General features: G+C 38.0%; 2 protein-coding genes across 5 annotated transcripts; both read right to left on the bottom strand.

Annotated features, from left to right (window-relative positions):
* Window positions 1–1189: 1189 nt before the first annotated feature.
* LOC115776046 (phospholipase A and acyltransferase 3-like) lies at window positions 1190–7667 on the bottom strand. Of its 4 annotated transcripts, XM_030723647.1 has the most exons (7): window positions 7490–7605; window positions 7359–7373; window positions 6390–6436; window positions 5926–5942; window positions 3415–3523; window positions 3023–3276; window positions 1190–1353 (listed from the first exon to the last, which is right to left on the bottom strand). In XM_030723647.1, exons 3-7 carry the CDS (start codon window positions 6421–6423, stop codon window positions 1240–1242), a joined length of 528 nt encoding a protein of 175 aa, XP_030579507.1. In that variant the 5' UTR covers window positions 6424–6436; window positions 7359–7373; window positions 7490–7605; the 3' UTR covers window positions 1190–1239. The 4 variants fall into 4 exon arrangements, with proteins under 4 accessions (XP_030579507.1, XP_030579504.1, XP_030579508.1 ...); XM_030723644.1 differs by lacking the exon at window positions 5926–5942 and having other exon boundaries at window positions 7490–7667; XM_030723648.1 differs by lacking the exon at window positions 7359–7373 and having other exon boundaries at window positions 7490–7623.
* Window positions 7668–18100: 10433 nt separating this feature from the next.
* LOC115775879 (GTPase IMAP family member 8-like) lies at window positions 18101–21657 on the bottom strand. The gene is made up of 3 exons (XM_030723392.1): window positions 21639–21657; window positions 19740–20891; window positions 18101–19632 (listed from the first exon to the last, which is right to left on the bottom strand). Exons 1-3 carry the CDS (start codon window positions 21655–21657, stop codon window positions 18101–18103), a joined length of 2703 nt encoding a protein of 900 aa, XP_030579252.1.
* Window positions 21658–22740: the final 1083 nt, after the last annotated feature.

Genomic DNA, 22740 nt, shown 5'->3' with positions numbered 1-22740 from the left:
TCTTTTCATGGGACAACACTGACAAAATGACACTTTGACACAATGAAAAGTAGTCTGTGTGCAGCTTATATAACAGTCTTCATGTAGAGCAACAATTCATCTTTTAAGATCCTCAGAGAGTTCTTTGCCATGTTGGAACTTTCAGTGACCAGTATGAGAGAGTGTGAGAGCTGTACTACAAAACTGAACACACCTGACACCTAGCAACACTAAAAAGTCACATGGCATTTTGGAAGGGAAATGACAAGCAGTGCTCAGTTTGGATCTCCTCAGTAACACTGAACACCACACCCAGTCTGTAATGGAGCAAAATCCACCTACAGTACTTCATACTGTGTGCAGGTGTCAGAAGGCTGTAGGTGCAGGCATATTTTTAATTCTGTGAAAGTGAAAATGAATGAATAAAGAATATGAAACTGATAGTCAAGCTTAATGTGACGATCCACATCCATCTCACACATTCTGAAAGTGAAATTAAAATTATGCCAGAAGAACATACCTGAAAGACATGTCTGTGTTTGTGATCTGATGTGTTTAACATGTTTTACTCATGAGTAACATTTAAAGGAAAAGAAAACTTGTTAAAATGAGATCAACACATCGTCCAAATACTGAACCTTTAAGTTTCTGCATGTAAAATCTTTATGTATTTCTGCTGATCTCATGTTTTAACCATTCTAAACACATTTTAATTCTGTGAAAGTGAAAACGAATGAATAAAGAATATGAAACTGATAGTCAAGCTTAATTGACAATCTTGGATTTATTTTTCAACACCTGACAAAAAAAAAAAACAAGAATATTTGGGATTCTGTTTCAGTATTTGTGGTAAAATAAGTGACAGGTACAAAGATTTTCTGGAGCAGATCAACATTTTCTCCTTGTCTCTCTTCATTGTTGTTGAAGTGCAGGAACTCCCATCTGTTTAGTGCCATGCTGTCATTTACATGGGACACTCAAGTGGCTTTGTTCCACTTGAACTCATGAGCAAATTTTTGCGGTTAAGAAATGACTGAAAAATATGGGAGGAGATTTATGGGTTTAAGCAGGCAGCAACTGAAAGTGGGACATTTTAATGAGGTTTAAAATCTGGATAATGTGAGATATTAACAACAAAAAAAGAAAACCAGGAGATAAACAATTAACACAATCATCAACAAATATACAAAAAAGCTTTTAAAGTTTACTGTCATGATGAAAAAGGGTTTAAATTATAAACAACATAAAAGATGGATGAACTCAGTATGAGTTGGGTCTAGACCGTGATTCCTTAGAACGTGAAGCCAGAATTCCCAACAAGGCTGCTCCACCTACGACACCTACGAAAGTTGCGACTTCGACTGCTTTTTGCACCTGCAGCAGGAAAAACATCTTTTAGTTGGTCTGCAGAAAGAATATTCCAGTCATTTATTGCTGAAATGATTCACAACTCTGAGAAATGCTGAAGTCTAAAATCAGAATATATTTGTTGTGCTCTGATAAATTCTTTCATTATCACAGCAGAAACTTTGTTTGCTGATCAAGAAAAAACATGTTGTGGAAAATGTTGTTTCTCTTCCTCCTGCTGGTGGTTTTCTCTCCAGTTGCGTCACAGCTGTGTTCAGTCAGGTAATCAATCTTTCTAGTTTAGTGCTTAGAAGTATTTGTTGTGTGTGACCTTTGGCCTTTTTTGGGCCTTTCCATCAGTGCACCCCTTGCTGATTACCTGCTAATGACCTTCAATGGATTCAACACTTGGTGCTTACGCTGCCTCCTGTGTAATGAGGACCTTCGTGTCCTCGTCTCCTACTGTAGTGTTAATAGTTCACTGTGAGGTGAACACAGTCTGTCATTCATATATCAGCAGGTTAGGGTATAAAACAAGAAACACACTATTAACATTTACATGAGATTTTTGTTAGTCATGCTGATTGTTTTCATGGTGCATTACTGTGAATTGTGGGAGGGCATTCTCTCATTTCCTGCCATTGAAGTTGATCCAGTGTGTCCTCTGCTAAAGAGCTAAAAAATGAATCACTGAAGCACCTTTCCTTAGTATTTAGAGAATTTGAGCAGCTGTTATCAATACACAGGAAATTATTTATTCCCTATTTGGGAAATTATTTTGTTACAGCAGTTAAATGATGATGAAATAGTAATACATATAAATAATAATATAGATTTACCCTGTAATACCAAGTGTATTATATTTGATATGAGTTTTGAGACCTCCTGAAAAACCTGAGTTACACAATAAATTTCTTAAGCAGGTAATCGTCAGATGTCGCAAAAATGATACAAATTAAAACTCATAAGTAAATTGATTAAAAAAATTATTTGTCAGAAGGTTCAATAAACACTCCAATATTCTGGCAATTATTTCTTGGTTCAGGCATTGAAGGGTTGATATTATCTGGCAGGTGACTCTCTGGCAGACAGGTACACTCAGCTTTACTGCTGTACTTTATGAAGTACACCTTATAGTTGTGGGGCTGGAGCCTTTCAGAACTGCCTTAATTCCTTTAAATTATGGCTGCCACTGTTAATTGTGGAGAATGTCACCAGTTAATAAGAACCTTCCTAAACAAAACTGACTGTTCAGCTGAACCCTGTAAATTTTAGACATGGCTCGGCCTCTCTCCCTCCCAGCTCTGCTCCAATCAGCCTGCACACCTGCAGTTATCAGCTATAACCTGCAGAATATCCATTTCCATCTTCACTGCTGCTCTGCCAGATGGTTCTGTCCATTCAGCTGGTATTACAGTAACACTAAGATCTTTGTGTTTGTCTCTGCTGTGTCTTCATATTCTAATTCACTGCCAGTCAGTGTCATGTATGATCAAGTTTATATCTGGGAAAGTATCACCTACCATAGTAATTGTGTTTTTTTGATTTGTTACTTGTACTAATAATGAAACTCCTCACCCACATGCACAAAGTTGCCTCAACAATGAGCCGCAGACTAATAGTGGTACTTTTTTCCTCTTTTCACAGCAGCCCATAAACGGTCTGACCTGAGAAGAAGTAACATGGTTTAACCCACCTGCTGGGATTCAGCCACACCATAGCGCAGCTCGTTGACAAAGTGCTCACAGTTATATGATAAAAGGTTGTATTCCAGCTGTTTGTCCGTCACTGCTTTAGCCTTCTTCACAATAACATTTGCTGGGCGGGGTTTATACTCCTTGTCCAGGCTGTTGTTGACTTTCCACTTGTCTTTTCCCACCACATTCCACAACTTCTGCTTCAGCACAAAGCCGTTTCCAGCTGTGACAGAGGTACTGATGGAGCCTCCAGCTGTGACAGAGGAAAAAATAAGGATTACTTATAAAGAGTTTATATACTAAACGTATATACTAAACACTTTTTTGTTCCATACTGGGAAAGGTTAGGATTTAGACTCAAGAATTATAACAGTCATATAGGGGGACTTACAGTCCTCTACAAAGTGAACAACAAAGCCGTCACCGACATACACGGCCCAGTGCTGATAGTTGTCACGAAAGATCTGAATCAGGTCCCCAAGCTCTGGTTCCCTGTCATCCTAGAATTAGAAAAGAGGAGAACATCCAAATGTATATAAGAAAGCTTGTAAAACCGGACCAAACTGGCTTCATAACACAAAGACAGGGAATTGACAATGTGAGGAGGGCCCTGAATTTACAGTTGTTGGCACAAAAGAGAGGTGCTCCTTCAATGCTTCTCAGTCTTGATGCTGAGAAGGCATTTGACCGAGCGGACACTCAAACAAATGGGCTTCAATGACACCTTTCTTAGATGGATCCAAGTCTTTTACAAGAACCCCAGATCTAGAGCTAGGATTAATGGACACTGCTCTGAGTATTTCCCGCTGGGGTGTGGCACCCGACAAGGAGATGCCTTGTCATCCTCGTTATTTGCACTTAGTATAGAGCCGCTTGCAGAATTGATTCGGTCCAACCCCAAGATCCAGGGAATATGTGATGAAACAAACGCTCAACATAAATTGTCACTCTTCGCGGACGATATATTATTATTCCTGGAGAACCCCATTACATCTGTCCCCGCTCTTTTCCATAGCCTCATTGCATACAGTGTAATATCAGTATACAAGGTTAATACAAATAAATCCGAAGCTATGATGATTGTGGGAGATTGGCCCCCTCAGTTAGATGATTTAGTCTCCTTTAAAAAAGCCAAGCAAGGATTTAGATACCTTGGAGTATTTCTCACCCCGAAGACCACCCAACTGTTCTCCTCTAATTATGATAAATTAATAAAAAAGCTAAAGCAAGACTTAAATAGATGGGATATGCTTCCACTCTCATTCCTTGGATGGATTGAATGCATTAGGATGAATATTTTACCAAGATTACTATTCCTTTTTCAGTCACTCCCAGTTTTTATACCACAGTCTATATTCAAAATGTTAGAAAGAATTATATCAAGGTTCATTTGGCAGAATAAAAGACCGAGAATAAGACTCAAGGTTCTGATGTCAGGTAAAAATAAAGGAGGCTTAGGGATATCCGATTTAAGACTCTATTATTGGGCTGCTCAAATAAGATCAATAGTGGCATGGATCATCAAGGACCCAGAAATACAATGGGTCTCTATTGAGGAACACTCATTACCAGGTATAAGCCTCTCAACTCTCCCGTTTATTTGGCGATCTCTGAAAAAAATTAAAATAAGTAATATATGGGTCAAACAAACATTGAAAGTATGGAATCAAATACAGAAACGACTCAAGGGAACTATAGCTCTATCAAGAGCCATGCCTATCAAGGGGAATATGGAGTTTGTACCTTCTCTGTATAAGGCCTTTGACAGATGGGCTGAACACGGGCTGATTACAATAAATCAGTTATTTGAAAGCAATATATTTATGACCTTCCTCAAATTAAAGGATACTTTTGCCCTTTCCTCAACGGATTTGTATAGGTTTCTACAGGTTAGGCATTATTTAACACAACGTCCAGATTGGGAACACATTAAAAGAGAACCAACAAACATAGAAAAACATTTAACTGATTTACTTGAAAATTCAGGAAACATGAAAAAACAAGTATCCTTAATGTATAAAAAAATTGATGATCGACAAGGCAAATGACACTCAGCATATTAAACAACAATGGGAGATGGAATTGAATATCACTTTAGAGGAGGAATTATGGGAGGACATCTGTACTGGCTGCCACAAGGGAATTGGGAGTCAGTACTGGAGAGAATTTGATTGGAAGTGTAAAATAAGATTTTTTCAAACTCCACTCAAAAGCTCTCTCTCAAAGAGCAGTGTAAGTGATAAATGTTGGAGGGGATGTGGCCAAGTAGGCGATCAGACCCATATATTCTGGGACTGTCCTCAGATACAACCTTTTTGGAAAAATGTTAAAGAGGTACTGGAGAGAATACTAAAATTAAACATCCCTTTTGACCCTGTAACTTTCATACTTGATGTGTTCTCTGATCACCTCACACATGACCAAAGAACTTTGCTACATATCCTTCTAATGACAACTAGGAAGGTGATTACAACAAACTGGATGAAGCCCGACCCACCAAATATGCATCACTGGACACAGAAATTTAAGCATGTATATATAATGGAAAGACTGACTGCCCAACTACAATCGAAAGCTCAGAGCTTTGAAAGACTGTGGAAGCCTATTGTGACTTTTCTTAATTAAGGTGCATATTTCTCTGACCTGCCTCTCTGTCTATTCTGTTTGGGTCCCTGTCCTACCTTACCATGTATGATGGGATTTAGTGTACGGATAATGATGTGAAGCCCCAATTTGAGTCTCAGGATAAAACTGTTTGTATGTAAATTGCCTGTTTGGTTGGCAATAAAGTTTAAAAAAAGAAAAGAGGAGAACAAAAACTTTCCACTATTAAAAATGATTTTTCTGACCAGCGTCAGTAGCATGTCAGAGTCTTCATGTACTGAGTTTTAGTCTGACTTACCTGATGCCCTCCAGCATCTGCAGGAAAACAAAATCTTAATCTTAGTACAGCATCAGAGTTATGGCTTTTTGGCTTTTGATTTTATTGGATGAAAACATATTGATTCAAAAAAACAATTTACACACCATTTGACAAATGTATCAGCCTTGAAAGCTTTAATGACGTACCCATGCTGATGTATGTCTACACTGACTTAAAGATTGGTGAATAATAAGTTATAGGGTCACCTAGGCAACCGGAGCCTGGAATGTGTGGTGATGTGCGATGAACGAATTGCTTCAGTGTGTGTGTGGCTTTAGTTTGACATCAATAGCGAAAAGAACAAAAATGAGGGGCTGTTTCAAATAAATAGCTTTGTCTGTATCTCTTTTTTGCATGTCTCCAATTATTAATTATGAATGTAAATTGTGGACAGTGAGAAATGACAGCATGCTATCCAAATTAATAAACTGCGGCAGACTCACAAGAAGAAGATGGTGATGATGATGATGATCCCATGATGTCTCAAGACCTACGTAAAAAAAATGAACTGAAGATGAGACTGTCTGCTGGGTTTTATGGAGCTGAAGAAAAAGGAACATTTTGTGTTAAACTGTAACATTTTAACACACACTCCATTATTATCTCTTCCAGTGCTAATGCAAACACCGCAAATGTATGCCTCAGCTCACACTATGCTTTAATGATGCAAAATTTTGTTTCAAGAGAGACTGAAACTCTTGGTGGCTTACTGTGAACCGGCTTTACTCACAGCTGAAATTCTAGTTGCCATGCAATCAAAAGTGGAACAGAAAGCTAACCGTTCCCAGGTGGAAAAAACAGACGTTTCCCTCCCACAGAACACAAACTATAAAATTATTCTATTGTGCTGAAAAATGATTAGTTTGAAATAGATTTTTCTGAAAGACCTTCGTTTACAACTATTTAGCTGTTTTCATTCATGGTTGGGATATCCATGGCACCAAAATCTGTGCCAATGCAGTTCAAAGTTGCTGTAAGTTGCCTGTCAAAGAACAGGACAGCAAAGATCTGCTTTTTGCTCAGATTGCTCAGGACACAAGGCTAAAATGCTGCACATTATCTGATCTAATTCATATTTTGATTCATTTATTTATTTGAATTCATATATTTATTCAGACACTAAACCTATGACTATTGGATGTTTCCGAACTGTACTAATGTACACTATCAAAAAATTATGTCTGATTAAGACTTAAAATAAACTATATGTCTAAAAACCCTTTCAGATTCTTGTGAAACTACTGAAAACTAACAGATTTCAATTAACTTTGACTGTGTTCTGTGTTATCTTTAATGAGATTTATCCTGTTCCTGAATTTTGATGTTTAAGTGAGATCTCATACCTCAGCTTATCTGTCCACATCACAGAAACACAAACTCTATTTGAAGGTATTTAGTTTCAGTCCACTCACCTGCTGAAGTCAGTCCTGCATAGAAAAGTGTTATGAGTGAACAGTTAGAATGGAAAGTTACCCTATATATATAGGCCAGTTCATCAAACACATTCTGAAAGTGAAATTAAAATTATGCCAGAAGGACATACCTTTAGTAGTGAGGTTATGGAGCGCGTTTGTGTCACACTGAATGGCATATAAATTTAACTGCTCTGCAACTACTTCCAGAACGTCTTCAGAAAAAGAAAAATATTGGACCATGGACCCTTTTCCCCCATGCTTCCTCCTGGGTGAGACTGTGTCCTAGCTGTCCTACCATCCCCCGTTGCAGGGAGGTGGTCTGTTCTGCTCTCGCACAGCTGACGGGGGCAGAATGACAAATGTGGATTCTCATATCCTCCCACAGCAGGACCGCATGTCCTCAGTAGCTCTCAGTGTGGGCACCCTGCCCCGGCATTTCCTGGATAGGCAGCTGTCCGAGGGGCTATCAGGTTGATCTTGCCAGTAACATTTGTTTGTATGGGTGGCTGTAGCCCAAGGGGTCAGCTACTAATCCCTGACTGCCCCAGCCTGCATGCCAAAGTATCCTTGGGCAAGATACTGAAACCCAACTTGCATTCATTGGCATGTATACAGAAGGTTACATTGATATTTATTATAACTTTCCTGTGTTTCATTTCAGTATCTGTCAGTTTATGTGGGATCAGAATGGGGAAACCATCTACATTTGAATATATAATAAAATGCAAAAATTGATTTTAAAATTAATTCTAAGTTGTGGAAAAAAGCAGTACTATTGGCAGGTATTTGTCTCCTGAGTAACACTGACCACCACATCCAGTCTGTAACGGAGCAATATCCACCTGCAGTACTTCATACTGTGTGGAAGTGTCAGAGCATCTTTAGGCTGTCGGTGAAGGCAGTTCATAATACTTGTCCTGCTTTTTTATTGAGTATTAAAAACTCTTTTTTTTGGTTCTAGTAACTCTTCGAGCTTGTTTTTATACATTTAAGAACAGTAAGCAGTAGATGTTTGTAATTAGGTCCATAAGTACTTGGATAATGACTCTGTACACCACCACAGTGGATTTGAACTCAAACTGCAGACTTTCAGCTTTAATTCAAGGCCCTTAACCAAAGTGTCACATAAACTGATTAGGAATCAAAGTTATTTTTATCCATGGTCCCTTTTTTTTCAGTCTTAAAAAACAATTTAGGCCTGGAATAATTTAATAATAACCACATGGTAACAATGGCAGAGGTCAGAGCCCACCTCAGCTCCAGAGAGACTGATTTAAACACTCGGTCACATTTGGAAACACTTTGGATTTTGGTCAGAAGAAAGAAACGGTGGAAGCTAAACTGTCCAGATTTGATGATGAATGAACTCATGAGCAGCAGAACTCACTCAGGACATCCAGCATTGATTCTGTATAGCATGGCAGAATGGTTTTGTAGGTATGTAGATTGTTATAAAAGACATGCTTATTTAGAATTCAGTTTACCTGTACAGGTAATCACGCCTCTGTTTATGTTGGTTTGCCCTTTTATGGATGTAATGTGTGATTTTGAGAAGGAAGCAAAAGAGGCAAAGCTCAGTTTTCCCACAACAACTAAAATACCAACATAAAAATATAAAATCTACCATCAATTTTTTTCTGCACATATTGTTTTTTGAGAAACAAAAAGTAATTTGGCAAAAAAATCCTGAGACATGCTGAGATCTTTAATTCTAATATTCAATCCATTTCTTTAAAAAGCAGAATGTGTTGAAATTCACTAGAGACCCCCCCCCACACACACACACACAGATTCATAAATGACTGATATGGGAGGAGGTTTGGGAGGAGCAACTGAAAGCAGGACATTTTGAAATGGTTTAAAACCTGGATAATGTGAGCTATTAACTCCAAAAAAAGAAAAAAAGAAAACCAGGAGATAAAGATAAACACAACTATCAACAAATATACAACAAAAGCTTTTAAAGTTTACTGTCATGATGAAAAAATGTTCAGAAAAGAGAAAGATAAGGAAACTCATTAAAATGAGCGCAGAACATCGTCCAAATAGTGAACATCTTTAATTTTCTGCATGTAAAATCTGTATGTATATATATGTGTGTGTGTGTGTGTGTGTGTGTGTATATATATATATATATATATATATATACTGTATATATATATATATATAAAATGTAAAGTTTTTAAAGTTTAAAACATACAAATAAATAAACAAACAGGGCCCAAATGCACAGTTCACAGTGTTAAACATTGCATTTAACAAATCGAGTACACAAAAAGCATATATATATATATATATATATATATATATATATATATATATATATATATATATATATATATATATATATATATATATATATATATATATATTCAATTGAATTGAATTGTATATATATATATATATATATATATATATATATATATATATATATATATATATATATATATATATATATATATATTCAATTCAATTCAATTCAATTTTATTTATATAGCGCCAAATCACAACAAACTGTCGCCTCAAGGTGCTTTGTATTGTGGGTAAAGACCCTACAATAATACAGAGAAAGCCCAACAGTCAAAACGACCCCCTATGAGCAGCACTTGGCGACAGTGGAAAGGAAAAACTCCCTTTTAACAGGAAGAAACCTCCAGCAGAACCAGGCTCAGGGAGGGGCAGTCATCTGCTGCGACCGGTTGGGCTGAGGGGAGAGAAAGACATGCTGTGGAAGAGAGCCAGAGATTAATATCAATTAATGATTAACTGCAGAGTGGAGTATAAACAAAGTAAATAAGGTGAATGAGAAACAGTGCATTATGTGAACCCCCCAGCAGACTAGGCCTATAGCAGCATAACTAAGGGATGGTTCAGGGTCACCTGATCCAGCCCTAACTATAAGCTTTATCATAAAGGAAAGTTTTAAGCCTAATCTTAAAAATAGAGAGGGTGTCTGTCTCCCGAATCCAAGCTGGAAGCTGGTTCCACAGAAGAGGCGCCTGAAAGCTGAAGGCTCTGCCTCCCATTCTACTCTTAAGTATCCGAGGAACCACAAGTAAGCCAGCAGTCTGAGAACGAAGTGCTCTGTTGGGGTGATATGGTACTATGAGGTCTTTGAGATAAGATGGTGCCTGATTATTCAAGACCTTGTATGTGAGGAGAAGAATTTTAAATTCTATTCTAGATTTAACAGGGAGCCAATGAAGAGAAGCCAATATGGGAGAAATCTGCTCTCTCTTTCTAGTCCCTGTCAGTACTCTAGCTGCAGCATTTTGGATCAGCTGAAGGCTTTTCAGGGAGCTTTTAGGACAGCCTGATAATAATGAATTACAATAATCCAGCCTAGAAGTAATAAATGCATGAATGAGCTTTTCAGCATCACTCTGAGAAAGGATGTTTCTAATTTTAGAAATATTGCGCAAATGCAAAAAAGCGGTCCTACATATTTGTTTAATATGTGCATTGAAGGACATATCCTGGTCAAAAATGACTCCAAGATTTCTCACAGTGTTACTGGAGGCCAAAGTAATGCCATCCAGAGTAAGTATCTGGTTAGACACCATGTTTCTAAGATTTGTGGGGCCGAGAACAAGAATTTCAGTTTTATCTGAATTTAGAAGGAGGAAATTAGAGGTCATCCAGGCCTTAATGTCTTTAAGACATTCCTGCAGTTTAATTAATTGATGTGTGTCATCTGGCTTCATTGATAGGTAAAGCTGAGTATCATCTGCATAACAATGAAAATTGATGCAGTGCTTTCTAATAATACTGCCTAAGGGAAGCATGTATACTGTAAATAAAATTGGTCCTAGCACAGAACCCTGAGGAACTCCATAATTAACCTTAGTGTGTGAAGAAGACTCCCCATTTACATGAACAAATTGGAGTCTATGAGATAAATATGATTCAAACCACTGCAGTGCAGTACCTTTAATACCTATAGCAAGCTCTAATCTCTGTAATAAAATGTTATGGTCAACAGTATCAAAAGCTGCACTGAGGTCCAACAGGACAAGAACAGAGATGAGTCCACTGTCAGAGGCTCTAAGAAGATCATTTGTAACCTTCACTAATGCTGTTTCTGTACTGTGATGAATTCTGAAACCTGACTGAAACTCTTCAAATAAACCGTTCCTCTGCAGATGATCAGTTAGCTGTTTTACAACTACTCTTTCAAGGATCTTTGAGAGAAAAGGAAGGTTGGAGATTGGCCTATAATTAGCTAAGACAGCTGGGTCAAGTGATGGCTTTTTAAGCAGAGGTTTAATTACAGCCACCTTGAAGGTCTGTGGTACATAGCCAACTAATAAAGACTGATTGATCATTTTTAAGATTGAAGCATCAATAATTGGAAAGACTTCTTTGAACAGTCTAGTAGGAATGGGATCTAACAAACATGTTGCTGGTTTGGAGGAAGTAACTATTGAAGTTAACTCTGAAAGATCAACTGGAGCAAAAGAGTCAAAACAAATACCAGCAGTGCTGAAAGCAGCCGAACATGAAGAATAATCTTTGAGATGGTTATGAATAATTTTTTCTCTAATGTCTAAAATTTTATTTGTAAAGAAATCCATGAAGTCACTACTAGTTAACGTGAAAGGAATACTCGGCTCTACAGAGCTCTGACTCTTTGTCAGCCTGGCTACAGTGCTGAAAAGAAACCTGGGGTTGTTCTTATTTTCTTCCATTAATGATGAGTAGTAAGATGTCCTAGCTTTACGGAGGGCTTTTTATAGAGCAACAAACTCTTTTTCCAGGCTAAATGAGCATCTTCTAATTTAGTGAGACGCCATTCCCTCTCCAGCTTTCGGGTTATCTGCTTTAAGCTGTGCGTTTGTGAATTATACCACGGAGTCAGGCACTTCTGATTTGAAGCTTTCCTTTTCAGGGGAGCCACAGTATCCAAAGTTATACGCAGTGAGGATGTAAAACTATTGACGAGATAATCGACCTCACTGGGAGCAGAGTTTAGGTAGCTGCTCTGCACTGTGTTGGCACATGGCACTGAAGAGCATAACAATGAAGGAATTAGCTCCTTAAACTTAGTTACAGCACTTTCAGAAAGACTTCTACTGTAATAAAACTTATTCCCCACTGCTGTGTAATCCATTAAAGTAAATGTAAATGTTACTAAGAAATGATCAGACAGGAGGGGGCTTTCAGGGAATACTGTTAGGTCTTCAGTTTCTATGCCATATGTCAGGACAAGATCCAGAGTATGATTAAAGTGGTGGGTGGGCTCCTTTACATTTTGAGAGAAGCCAATTGAATCTAACAATAGATTAAATGCAGTGTTGAGGCTGTCATTCTCAGCATCTACATGGATGTTAAAATCACCCACTATAATTATTTTATCTGAACTGAGCACTAAATCAGATAAAAAGTCTGAGAAATCAGACAGAAACTCTGAGTAGGGACCAGGTGGACGATAGATAATAACAAATAAAACAGGTTTTTGATTTTCCCAATTAGGATGGACAAGACTAAGAGTCGGGCTTTCAAAAGAATGAAAACTTTGTCTGGGTCTTTGATTAATTAATAAGCTGGAATTGAAGATTGCAGCTAATCCTCCTCCTCGACCTGTGCTTCGAGCATTCTGACAGTTACTGTGACTCGGGGGTGTTGATTCATTTAAACTAACATATTCATCCTGCTGTAACCAGGTTTCTGTAAGGCAGAATAAATCAATATGTTGATCAATTATTAAATCATTTACTAATAGGGACTTGGAAGAGAGAGACCTAATGTTTAACAATCCACATTTAATTGTTTTATTCTTTGGTGCAGTTGATAAAGCTGTATTATTTATTGTTTTTGAATTTTTATGCTTAAATAGCTTTTTGCTGATTTTAGCTTTGGTTTTTGGTGGTCTGGGAGCAGGCACCGACTCTATGGGGATGGGGTTTTGGGGGGATGGCAGGAGGAGAGAAGCTGCAGAGAGGCGTGTAAGACTGCAACTCTGCTTCCTGGTCTCAACCCTGGGTAGTCAGTTTTTAGGAGGGTTAATAAATTTGGCCAGATTTCTAGAAATGAGAGCTGCTCCATCCAAAGTGGGATGGATGCCGTCTCTCCTAACAAGACCAGGTTTTCCCCAGAAACTTTGCCAGTTATTTATGAAGCCCACGTCATATATATATATATATATATAAACTGCTCAAAAAATAAAGGGAACACTTAAACAACACAATATAACTCCAAGTAAATCAAACTTCTTTGAAATCAAACTGTCCACTTAAGTAGCAACACTGACAATCAATTTCACACGCTGTTGTGCAAATGGAATAGACAACAGGTGGAAATTATTGGCAATTAGCAAGACACACTCAATAAAGGAGTGGTTCTACAGGTGGGGACCACAGACCACTTCTTGGTACCTATGCTTTCTGGCTGATGTTTTGGTCACTTTTCAATGTTGGTGGTGCTTTCACACTCGTGGTAGCATGAGACGGACTCTACAACCCACACAAGTGGCTCAGGCAGCGCAGCTCATCCAGGATGGCACATCAGTGAGAGCTGTGGCAAGAAGGTTTGCTGTGTCTGTCAGCGTAGTGTCCAGAGGCTGGAGGCGCTACCAGGAGACAGGCCAGTACACCAGGAGACGTGCAGGCGCTTGGCATTTGCCAGAGAACACCAGGATTGGGAAATTCGCCACTGGCACCCTCTGCTCTTCACAGATGAATGCAGGTTCACACTGAGCACATCATGTCTCGCTCCATACACCAAGGTCACCTTGCACCACAGACTGTCCAGGAGTTGGCGGATGCTTTAGTCCAGGTCTGGGAGGAGATCCCTCAGGAGACCATCCGCCACCTCATCAGGAGCATGCCCAAGCGTTGTAGAGAGGTCATACAGGCACGTGGAGGCCACACACAGTACTGAGCCTCACTTTGGATTGTCTTAAGCACATTACATCAAAGTTGGATCAGCCTGTAGTGTGTTTTTCCACTTTAATTTTGTGTGTGACTCCAAATCCAGGCCTCCATTGGTTAAGAAATTTGATTTCCATTGATGATTTTTGTGTGATTTTGTTGTCAGCACAACCAACTTTGTACAGAGCAACATATTCAATGAGAATATTTCATTCATTCAGATCTAGGATGTGTTATTTGAGTGTTCCCTTTATTTTTTTGAGCAGTGTAAAAACAGGGCCAGTATCGCTGATACTGATACCGATACTTTTTAATAATTGTGAAGAATTTTCATGAAGTTTAACTGGTTTGAGATTTTTTTTTTTTTTTTTTTCCCTTTGGATCTTTAATTAGTTAAAATCCAGGATAGAATTGGGCAAAGTTTATAGGTAAAAAAATGAGTTATTTTTTTGAAACAATACAACATTAAGAAAGCAATTTTCCCCATATATTGATGTCTGGATTTTTTTTTTCATAAATGACGTATAAAATCATCACTCAAGAACAAATCCAAACTTTTTTCCAGGTAGATTGTTTAGAAAGTATAATACAAAATTTAATAAAAAATGTCCCTTCATTCACTAAACTCTAGATTTTTTTTCTTAAATAAAAAAGCTGTACAAATTTATATTTGCTTTAAATGTTTCATAGCAAATTCCTTTTTTCCCCGAGTAAAATATGTTAAAAGGTTAAAATTTAGAGTTTGAATCAAATTTTGGTTCTAATGACAAGGACTGATGCTAATTTAAAAAATCAAGTTGTGAAAGTGTGAAAATTGGTTAAAAAATGTTAATTTTAGAACATTTTTTGAATATAAACATGAGGTGGCCATTTTTGGCCACGAACAAGCTGAAAGGGAGTTTTTTCAATTTTGCCTTCCCTGCAAAAAAATATTAATGCATAATAATCAGTGTTCTTATTAATCAGTTACATATCTCAGGCTGTACTTTTGATAATACAAGAGAATCCCATAGTACTGAGAATATATAAAGTATTCAGTTTTGAGGTAATTTGCCAACAAGTGCATTGTTCAAACAAGCTGGCATTTGAAGGGTTAATAAATAAAAAAGGAATGAACATTTTACATTTACGTGAAGAACTGATGTTAAGAACGTTATGCAAAAAAAAAATCAAAAAACAAGAAAAATGTAAAAAATTATGCCCTCTGTTTGTTAGTGGCCATTTTTGTCCACGAACAAGCTGAAAGGGTAGTAAAAACAAACAAGTTCAGAGGGTTAAGTGTCATGTGACAGTATAAAGTGTAAAGGACTAAGTGTGTATGCTCTTTGCTGTGACAGGAGCTCGCATCTTTGATGAAACCGCAGCACTGCACACAGGAGAGAAGTTGAAGCTAAAGTATCGATCTCATTATACTGATATTGATCAATATCAACACCAAAGTTGTATTGATATTTTCGATATTAGGATCGATCTGCCCACCAGTAGCTCAATGTACTGTACTAATGGGGCAGAAACAACTTACTTATCTGCTGTCATTGATGGCCATGCTAACTACAAGTTTCTAGCAAGAAATATTTTTCAGCCCAGCCCAGCCCTAACGCTAATGCTAATTAGTAAGTTAATGCTAACCGCTAAATGCCACTTCTGCTTGTTAACTGAGTGACGGGGCCTACGATGCTACTGGAAAGCACCTCTGAAGCCTAGGCAGTCTTTGTGAACCTGCAGTTGCATTTCTCAAGGTGCATGTCAGGTTTGGTTCACAGACGATTTTCAGTTATGTACGAAGGACCAATGCAGAACTCTAAATCAGGTCTTGTTAGATCGATAGAGTGATAATTTTTGCATATAATCCAGGAAAGTTACATTTATATATCATGCATTTTATGTGTTCCAGAGTGCCGTTTCCTTCAACTAATGTGTTTGCAGAAATTACAAACATCCACATTTCCAGCTGCTAAAAGTATTTCCAGCGGTGGATGGAGCAGCTACAAAGTTCTCTTCTCCATGTTGCTGATCAGGTGGTTGATGAAGGACCTCCAGCTGTTTCCCAGTAAAGGTTTTCAGGTGGTTATAGGAACAAAAGCTCTTTTCGCTCCACCGAGCTCACATGCACATTGTGAATGAAACAGTCCGTGCTCTGTGGTAGATTGCAAACTACGGTGAAATGATACAGGTGCAAGCGGCGATAATAGCAGCGACCTAGCCGTAGCAGAGTCTCCTTTGAGAGGCAGAGGAGCGCAATCTTTTTTGGAGTTGAATCAGTACGATTTGCATCCAATAAAAGCAAAGATGTTAACAAATAAATTGGACAATATTCTGGCAATTTAGTGATATTTCCACAGCTGTGGTCTTGTCTGGTCTTGACATAAAATCCCGAATCCTCAATGTCCGAGTCCATGACAAGACCGAGACCATCAAAAAGCGGTCTTGAGACCAAGACCAATATTGAGTAGTACAACACTACTATAGGTTAGTCTCAAGCCATCTGCTGAGTTGCTGATAGGTTCAGATCATTTGATAAAACATGGAACAAAGCACACAACTCTTAATTTTACTTGCAGCAAGGGGTACCGTCCACTAACAAAGAGGAAAAGGTCCCCAAAGGACGGCCTCCTTCGCAGCTGTTTTATTTCACTCGCTCACATGATTAAATCACGTATGTTTACACAAGACTCAAGTTGCAACATCACTGACTTCACATGATTAAATCATGTGTGTGTATGTGTGTGTGTGTGTGTGTGTGTGTGTCCTCATCAAGATAAAAGGGACAACAATATAGAAAACAATAGAAAACAAATGATCAACTTATAGAAACAGAAGATATGATAATTCATAACAACCAGAATAAAGTTACATACAACAATTGCAACAGTTGCTCTAGTGTATCTGCAGTTGTTGTCAAGCTTAAATACTAATCATCTCATAATTTACACAGGCAGAGCAAAAAACATGGATGTACTAAGTATGGTATTTACCAATCTGTTAACAATTAAGCATTTTGTTAACCGTAGTATAGACAGCATAATGTTCACATGCAATGAAGACCTCCAGTAATTCGTACCTTTTGTGTATTCAGAAAACATAGCCCAGATACAAATCACATGTAAAGTTAAAAAATGCACTTAAAAAATGTAACAAAGAAAGTTTGTTTTAATAAAATAAACAACAATTCTGTAGCAGTTCAGGTAGCAAAGGAAAGTCCACTTTTTAACATTAATCTTCAACAGTAGAAAGACAATAAATCAAAGGACAAAAACAAATGACAAGTAACCGGCCTAAACTCCTAAATCCTAAAAAAAAAAAAAAAAAAAAAAAAAAAATCAGACTTCCTGGAGTTCTTAATGTCCACAGTTACTCTTCTTACTTCTCTTGGAAGAACTAACTGCTGGTAAATGTGGTAGAAGCCAGGAGAGGAAGGTGGATCGAGTTCAGCTGGTGTTTTGAAACAAAGCTGCAGTCATTCAGGGTCCAATCCAGAAAAATGCATTCAAGGCTCCGCCTGTTTAAGCATCATAAGCCCACAACATGGAGGGAGCAAGCTGTGCACAAACATGTTCTAGTAGGAGGAAAGATTTCTGTCACAAATGTTAATGAATGCCAGCAGATCATAACAGAGTTTATACAAGAGGAAAAAAAAGAAGACATATTTCATTCTTATCTACAAATACTGAACACTTCTTACTCACTGATGCTGCTGCCAGAAAGGGTTTTATTTACCCAACAAATTAGAAAAAATTTCAATTAATGTTAAAAATACACGAGTTACTTTTTAAAAAACATTAAAAATCCTTACTTTCAACTTCTGCATGATAATTAAATGGCAGCTGTGACAGACTCACTACTACAGAAAGGAAATTAAATTAAGGATTGTTAAGCTACTCTGCAGTTGTTCTTTTGTTTCTTTTTGATGTGTTTCCCTTCTTGTTCAAATTTATTTTCTAGTTCTTTTAATTCATCTTTCAGTTGTTGTTCTTTGTGGCTGGAGAGCTCATTTAAAAGTGCGTAGTCACTTTTTTGCCCTTCATATTTTTGCCTCAGGTCCTTCAGTTCATCGTTAAACTTTTCTACCAGAGCTTCAAAGTTCTTGGTGTATGTTTCTTTGAATTCATTGAACTCTTCAGCTTGTTCTCTGGCCTCTTCTTCATAGTTTGTTTTCATTATTTCGAGTTTTTCCTGATATTTTTCATCTAATTCTTTTCTCTCCCTCTCTTCCTGTTCTTTTCGGATTTGATCTTCTTCTTTTCTTTTTGCTTTTTCCTGCTCATATTTTTTCTGGAGACTTTCGAACTTTGTTTGCCCCTCCTGCTTTCTTTCTTCATCCTGTTTTTGTCGTTCCTCCCACCATTCTTTTCGTTCTTGCTCCCAAGCATCTCGCTTTTTTCTCATGCGTTTTTTATTCTGCAACAGCTTTTCTGCAATGCTTCCTTTTTCTTCTGATTGTGTTTTTATTTGTTCTTCCAAAGCTTTTAGTTTTTGTTCCCACTCTTGCTGCTGAATTTCTTCCTCTGTTTTTCTTTCCCTCTCTTCTTCTTCTCTTGTTTCCTGTTCTTTCTTCCTCTGTTCACGCTCCTTGTTGATGTTCTCCTCCATTTCCCTGATTTCTTGGGCTCTTTGTTTTCTTTCCTGTTCAGTTTCTGCCCTCTGTTTTTCCATTTGTCTTTCCATTTCTTCGATTTCCTCCTTGTGCTTTCTTTCCAACTCCTCCCTCTCTTTCTGCATTTTTTCATTGTTCTCCTTGAAGTACTTATCCATCTCCGTTTGTATCGCTGCTTCAGCCTCTTGGAACATCTCTGTGGTGTAGCAGCTGCCTCCATTTTCTCCCACCATAGTGCTGATCTTTGTTATCAGCTCACTGACTTGTTTGCGGTTTTGTTTATCATAGTTATTGAATACATGGCATCTTCCTCCACAGTCAGAGATCAGCTTCTTAAAGGAATCATCACATTTTCTTTCAATGTACTCTCCTAATGTCAGTTCCTCATGTTCCAGCGTATCTCCTCTTGTAAAAAGAACGATGGTGAACTTTTCTGAATTCTTCCCAAAGACTTCCTTGATGAGTTTTAATGTCTCCTTCTCCTCTGGTGTTAGTCGACCAACTTGTAACACCAACAGGAAGACATGTGGTCCTGGAGCCAGAAGACTGACACATTTCACCAACTCCTCACAAACTTCTTCCTTTGACAAAGTTGAGTCAAACAGTCCAGGAATGTCGACCACAACAACAGGACGACCGTCCACTTTACCATGTGCTTTCTGACAACATTTGGTGACTGATGTTTGACTCGATTCAGCTTTAAACTCCCTTCTTCCTAGAATCGTGCATCCCGATGAGCTCTTTCCATTGCCAGTCTTTCCTATCAGCACAATCCTGAGACACTCTGGGCTCTGCTTCTCACCAGAACCTGTAGAATAATAAGGCCTGGAGTTAATTCATCAGCTGATAAACAGTAGAAAGTACAGCTTTAGGTCTACAAAGCCATTAAAAAGATTAAACTGAAAATTTACTTACCAGTGATCTTTTTCTTCAGGTCTCTAAGTTCAGCTTGTACTTGAGTGACTTTATCTATCTGAGCATGTGCAAATGTTTCTGTTGTATAGCAGCATGTATTCATTTTGTTCACAAAATCAAGCAGCTCTGGGATCTGCTCTTTGTCCTTGATGTTGAGAACAACAAATCTTCCTCCACATCGCTGTTGGAGCTCCTGGATGTATGTGTCTCCCCTCACAAAGTTATCAACAGCTGGAGCTGTAGGATCTGATTCCACAGTGAACAGAATCATGGTGAAGTCACTGATTCGAGAGCTGAACGTGTTCTGGATGGTCTCTAACTCTGCTTTGTCTTCATCAGTGAGGGGAGCCACAGGTATGACCAGGATGAAGGCATGGACACCCTCAGGATCACAGAGGGAGATACACCTGAGTGATTCCTCCATCACTGTCTCCTGAGGTTTTCCATACAAGGCAGGCAGCTCCACCAGGGAAACCCAGCGTCCACACACCTCTCCCTGATGTTTAACACACTCTGAGCTGGAGACTGAATGAAGCTCAGTCTGACCTAAAATGGCCTTGACTGCTGAAGTCTTCCCTGCTCCTCTCCTCCCACACAGAACCAGGTTCACACTGGATTTTGAACAATCAGGTGTTTTTAAGGTCAGATACTTTCCACTGTTGTTTTTCACTATGCTCTCTATCTGTTCCATGAAATCTTGATAATTATTTCTGTCAAGATTTATTGTTGACTGCTGGTTGTTACAGTCCCTAATTAACTCATTTGCTGAGGAATAATCTCCCTTCTCATTTTTTGTTATAATGACCATTGAGTGTTTGTGTGCATCTTCATTAAAGAAACTCAGGATGAACTTCAGCCTCTGATTTTCTGCCTCTTTGAAATCTGAAGGCTTAATTAAGTGCAGCAATACATTTGGTCCAGGAAGGCAAAGACTTGAGCACTTCTTCAACTCTTCTTGAACGGTTTCCTCAGATATACTGAAGAGATCAACAGTTTTAATCACAGTCAGTATTTTTTCTTTCCACTCTCCACAAAGTGCTGTACAGATGGGAGATTTTTGACTGTGAAAACCTTCTTTTCCAATGATAAAATTACCCATCTTTGTTTTTTTCTCATCACTTTTTCCAAATATCACAATCCGGAGTGCAGACACTGCAATAAAAAGAGGATAAACTATGTATAAAAACGCATTCAGTGAGCTATACACAGTATATTATAAATTAGATATAAAAATCATTGCACTACACTACATTGTTTTCAGTTCTGTGACTGACACTTCCAGCTTTAACTGAACAGTTAAGCTGAAGTCTTAAACACTACCTGCTACTCTAAAAAGCTCACACTCATCGACTCTCTTCACATTCACATAAACAGCATTCAGCAAATAATGCAACCCATCACTTTTGTACTGTCCCAGCTTAAAATCTAACTTCTAACCAAGAAATATAAAATCTTTGTTTGTTGACTTTTGCTGAGTTTTGTTTTCTGAAGTTTAAACCAACTAATGATGGAAAAACATGCATCTGATGGAAAAGCTTAATTTTGGCTAAATTCAGTTCAACTCACTGTCAGGTGGCAGCCATTCATAGCTTTGGCTATGCATCAAGGGTTGCTGGTCATCTGTCAGAAATACACAAAAATATACAAAAAAACTAGTGAAACTTAGGCTGCACATCACTGCCTAAAACTTACAGGTTTGCGGACAATACCAAATAATCAGTAATAAGTGCAGATGTAAATGAAAGTAGTAATTCCATATTAAGTTATATTATTTTAGATTAGATTATACATTATATTAGAGTTTCTCTACATTATTATTACAACAAAAATTTAACTAAAACTCAACTTTTTGTTCATTTGTTACAGACCATTAGTGAACTAAAGCATGACTAGACTCACCAGATGATGCTGAGGCCATACTGCCACTGCACTCTAGAAACCCAGGAGAGAGAAGTTCAGCTGAATAATTGAATCCTCAGATTTAAATATGCATGTTTAAGCAAATGTCTCATTAGAGGCAAAGAAATCTAAGCCTGATAGAGAGATTAATGAAGTGGTGTAAACGAGCCATAAAGGTATCAACATGAGTCTAACAAAATTAACTTTTAATATAAATATCTCGTGGACATGAATCTGTCAGAGCTCCTCTGTATGGTACAGGTGGGATGAGTTTTAAAACTACAGGTGCTGGTCATAAAATTAGAATATCATGAAAAAGTTAATTTATTTCAGTAAATCAATTCAAAAAGTGAAACTTTATATCATATTCATTCATTACACACAGATTGATATATTTCAAATGTTTATTTCTTTTAATTTTGATGATCATAACTGACAACTAATGAAAACCCCAAATTCAGTATCTCAGAAAATTAGAATATTACTTAAGATCAATAAAAAAAAAAAGGATTTTTAGAAATGTTGGCCAACTGAGAAGTATGAACATGAAAAGTATGAGCATGTACAGCACTCAGTACTTAGTTGCGGTCCTTTTGCCTGGATTACTCCAACAATGCGGCGTGGCATGGAGTCGATCAGTCTGTGGCACTGCTCAGGTGTTATGAGAGCCCAGGGTGCTCTGATAGTGGCCTTCAGCTCTTCTGAATTGTTGGGTCTGGCGTATCACATCTTCCTCTTCACAATAGCCCATAGATTTTCTATTGGGGTAAGGTCAGGCGAGTTTGCTGTACAATTAAGAACAGGGATACCATGGTTCTTATGAATTCCTGTATTAGGCCCAGCTGTTCTTGCCCTTATTAACAGCAGCCTGTCCTCTGGTGCGGTTCCTGATACTTTTAAGCATGCGACAGTGTTACCATGGATTAAAAAACCTCGACTGGATTCCACTGTGCTGTCTAATTTTAGGCCTATTTCGAGGCTTCTATTTCTTTCTAAAATTCTGGAAAAGGTTGTGTATAGCCAGGTGAAAGCCTTTTTAGGCGAAAATGATATCCTTGAGGTCTTTCAGTCTGGCTTCAAGCCTCTTCATAGCACTGAGTCT

This window comes from Archocentrus centrarchus, unplaced genomic scaffold (genome assembly GCF_007364275.1).
Source record: "Archocentrus centrarchus isolate MPI-CPG fArcCen1 unplaced genomic scaffold, fArcCen1 scaffold_26_ctg1, whole genome shotgun sequence".
Lineage (NCBI taxonomy): Eukaryota > Metazoa > Chordata > Actinopteri > Cichliformes > Cichlidae > Archocentrus > Archocentrus centrarchus.
Note: the sequence above shows the minus strand (reverse complement) of the source record. Positions and strands in the feature narration are given on the sequence as shown.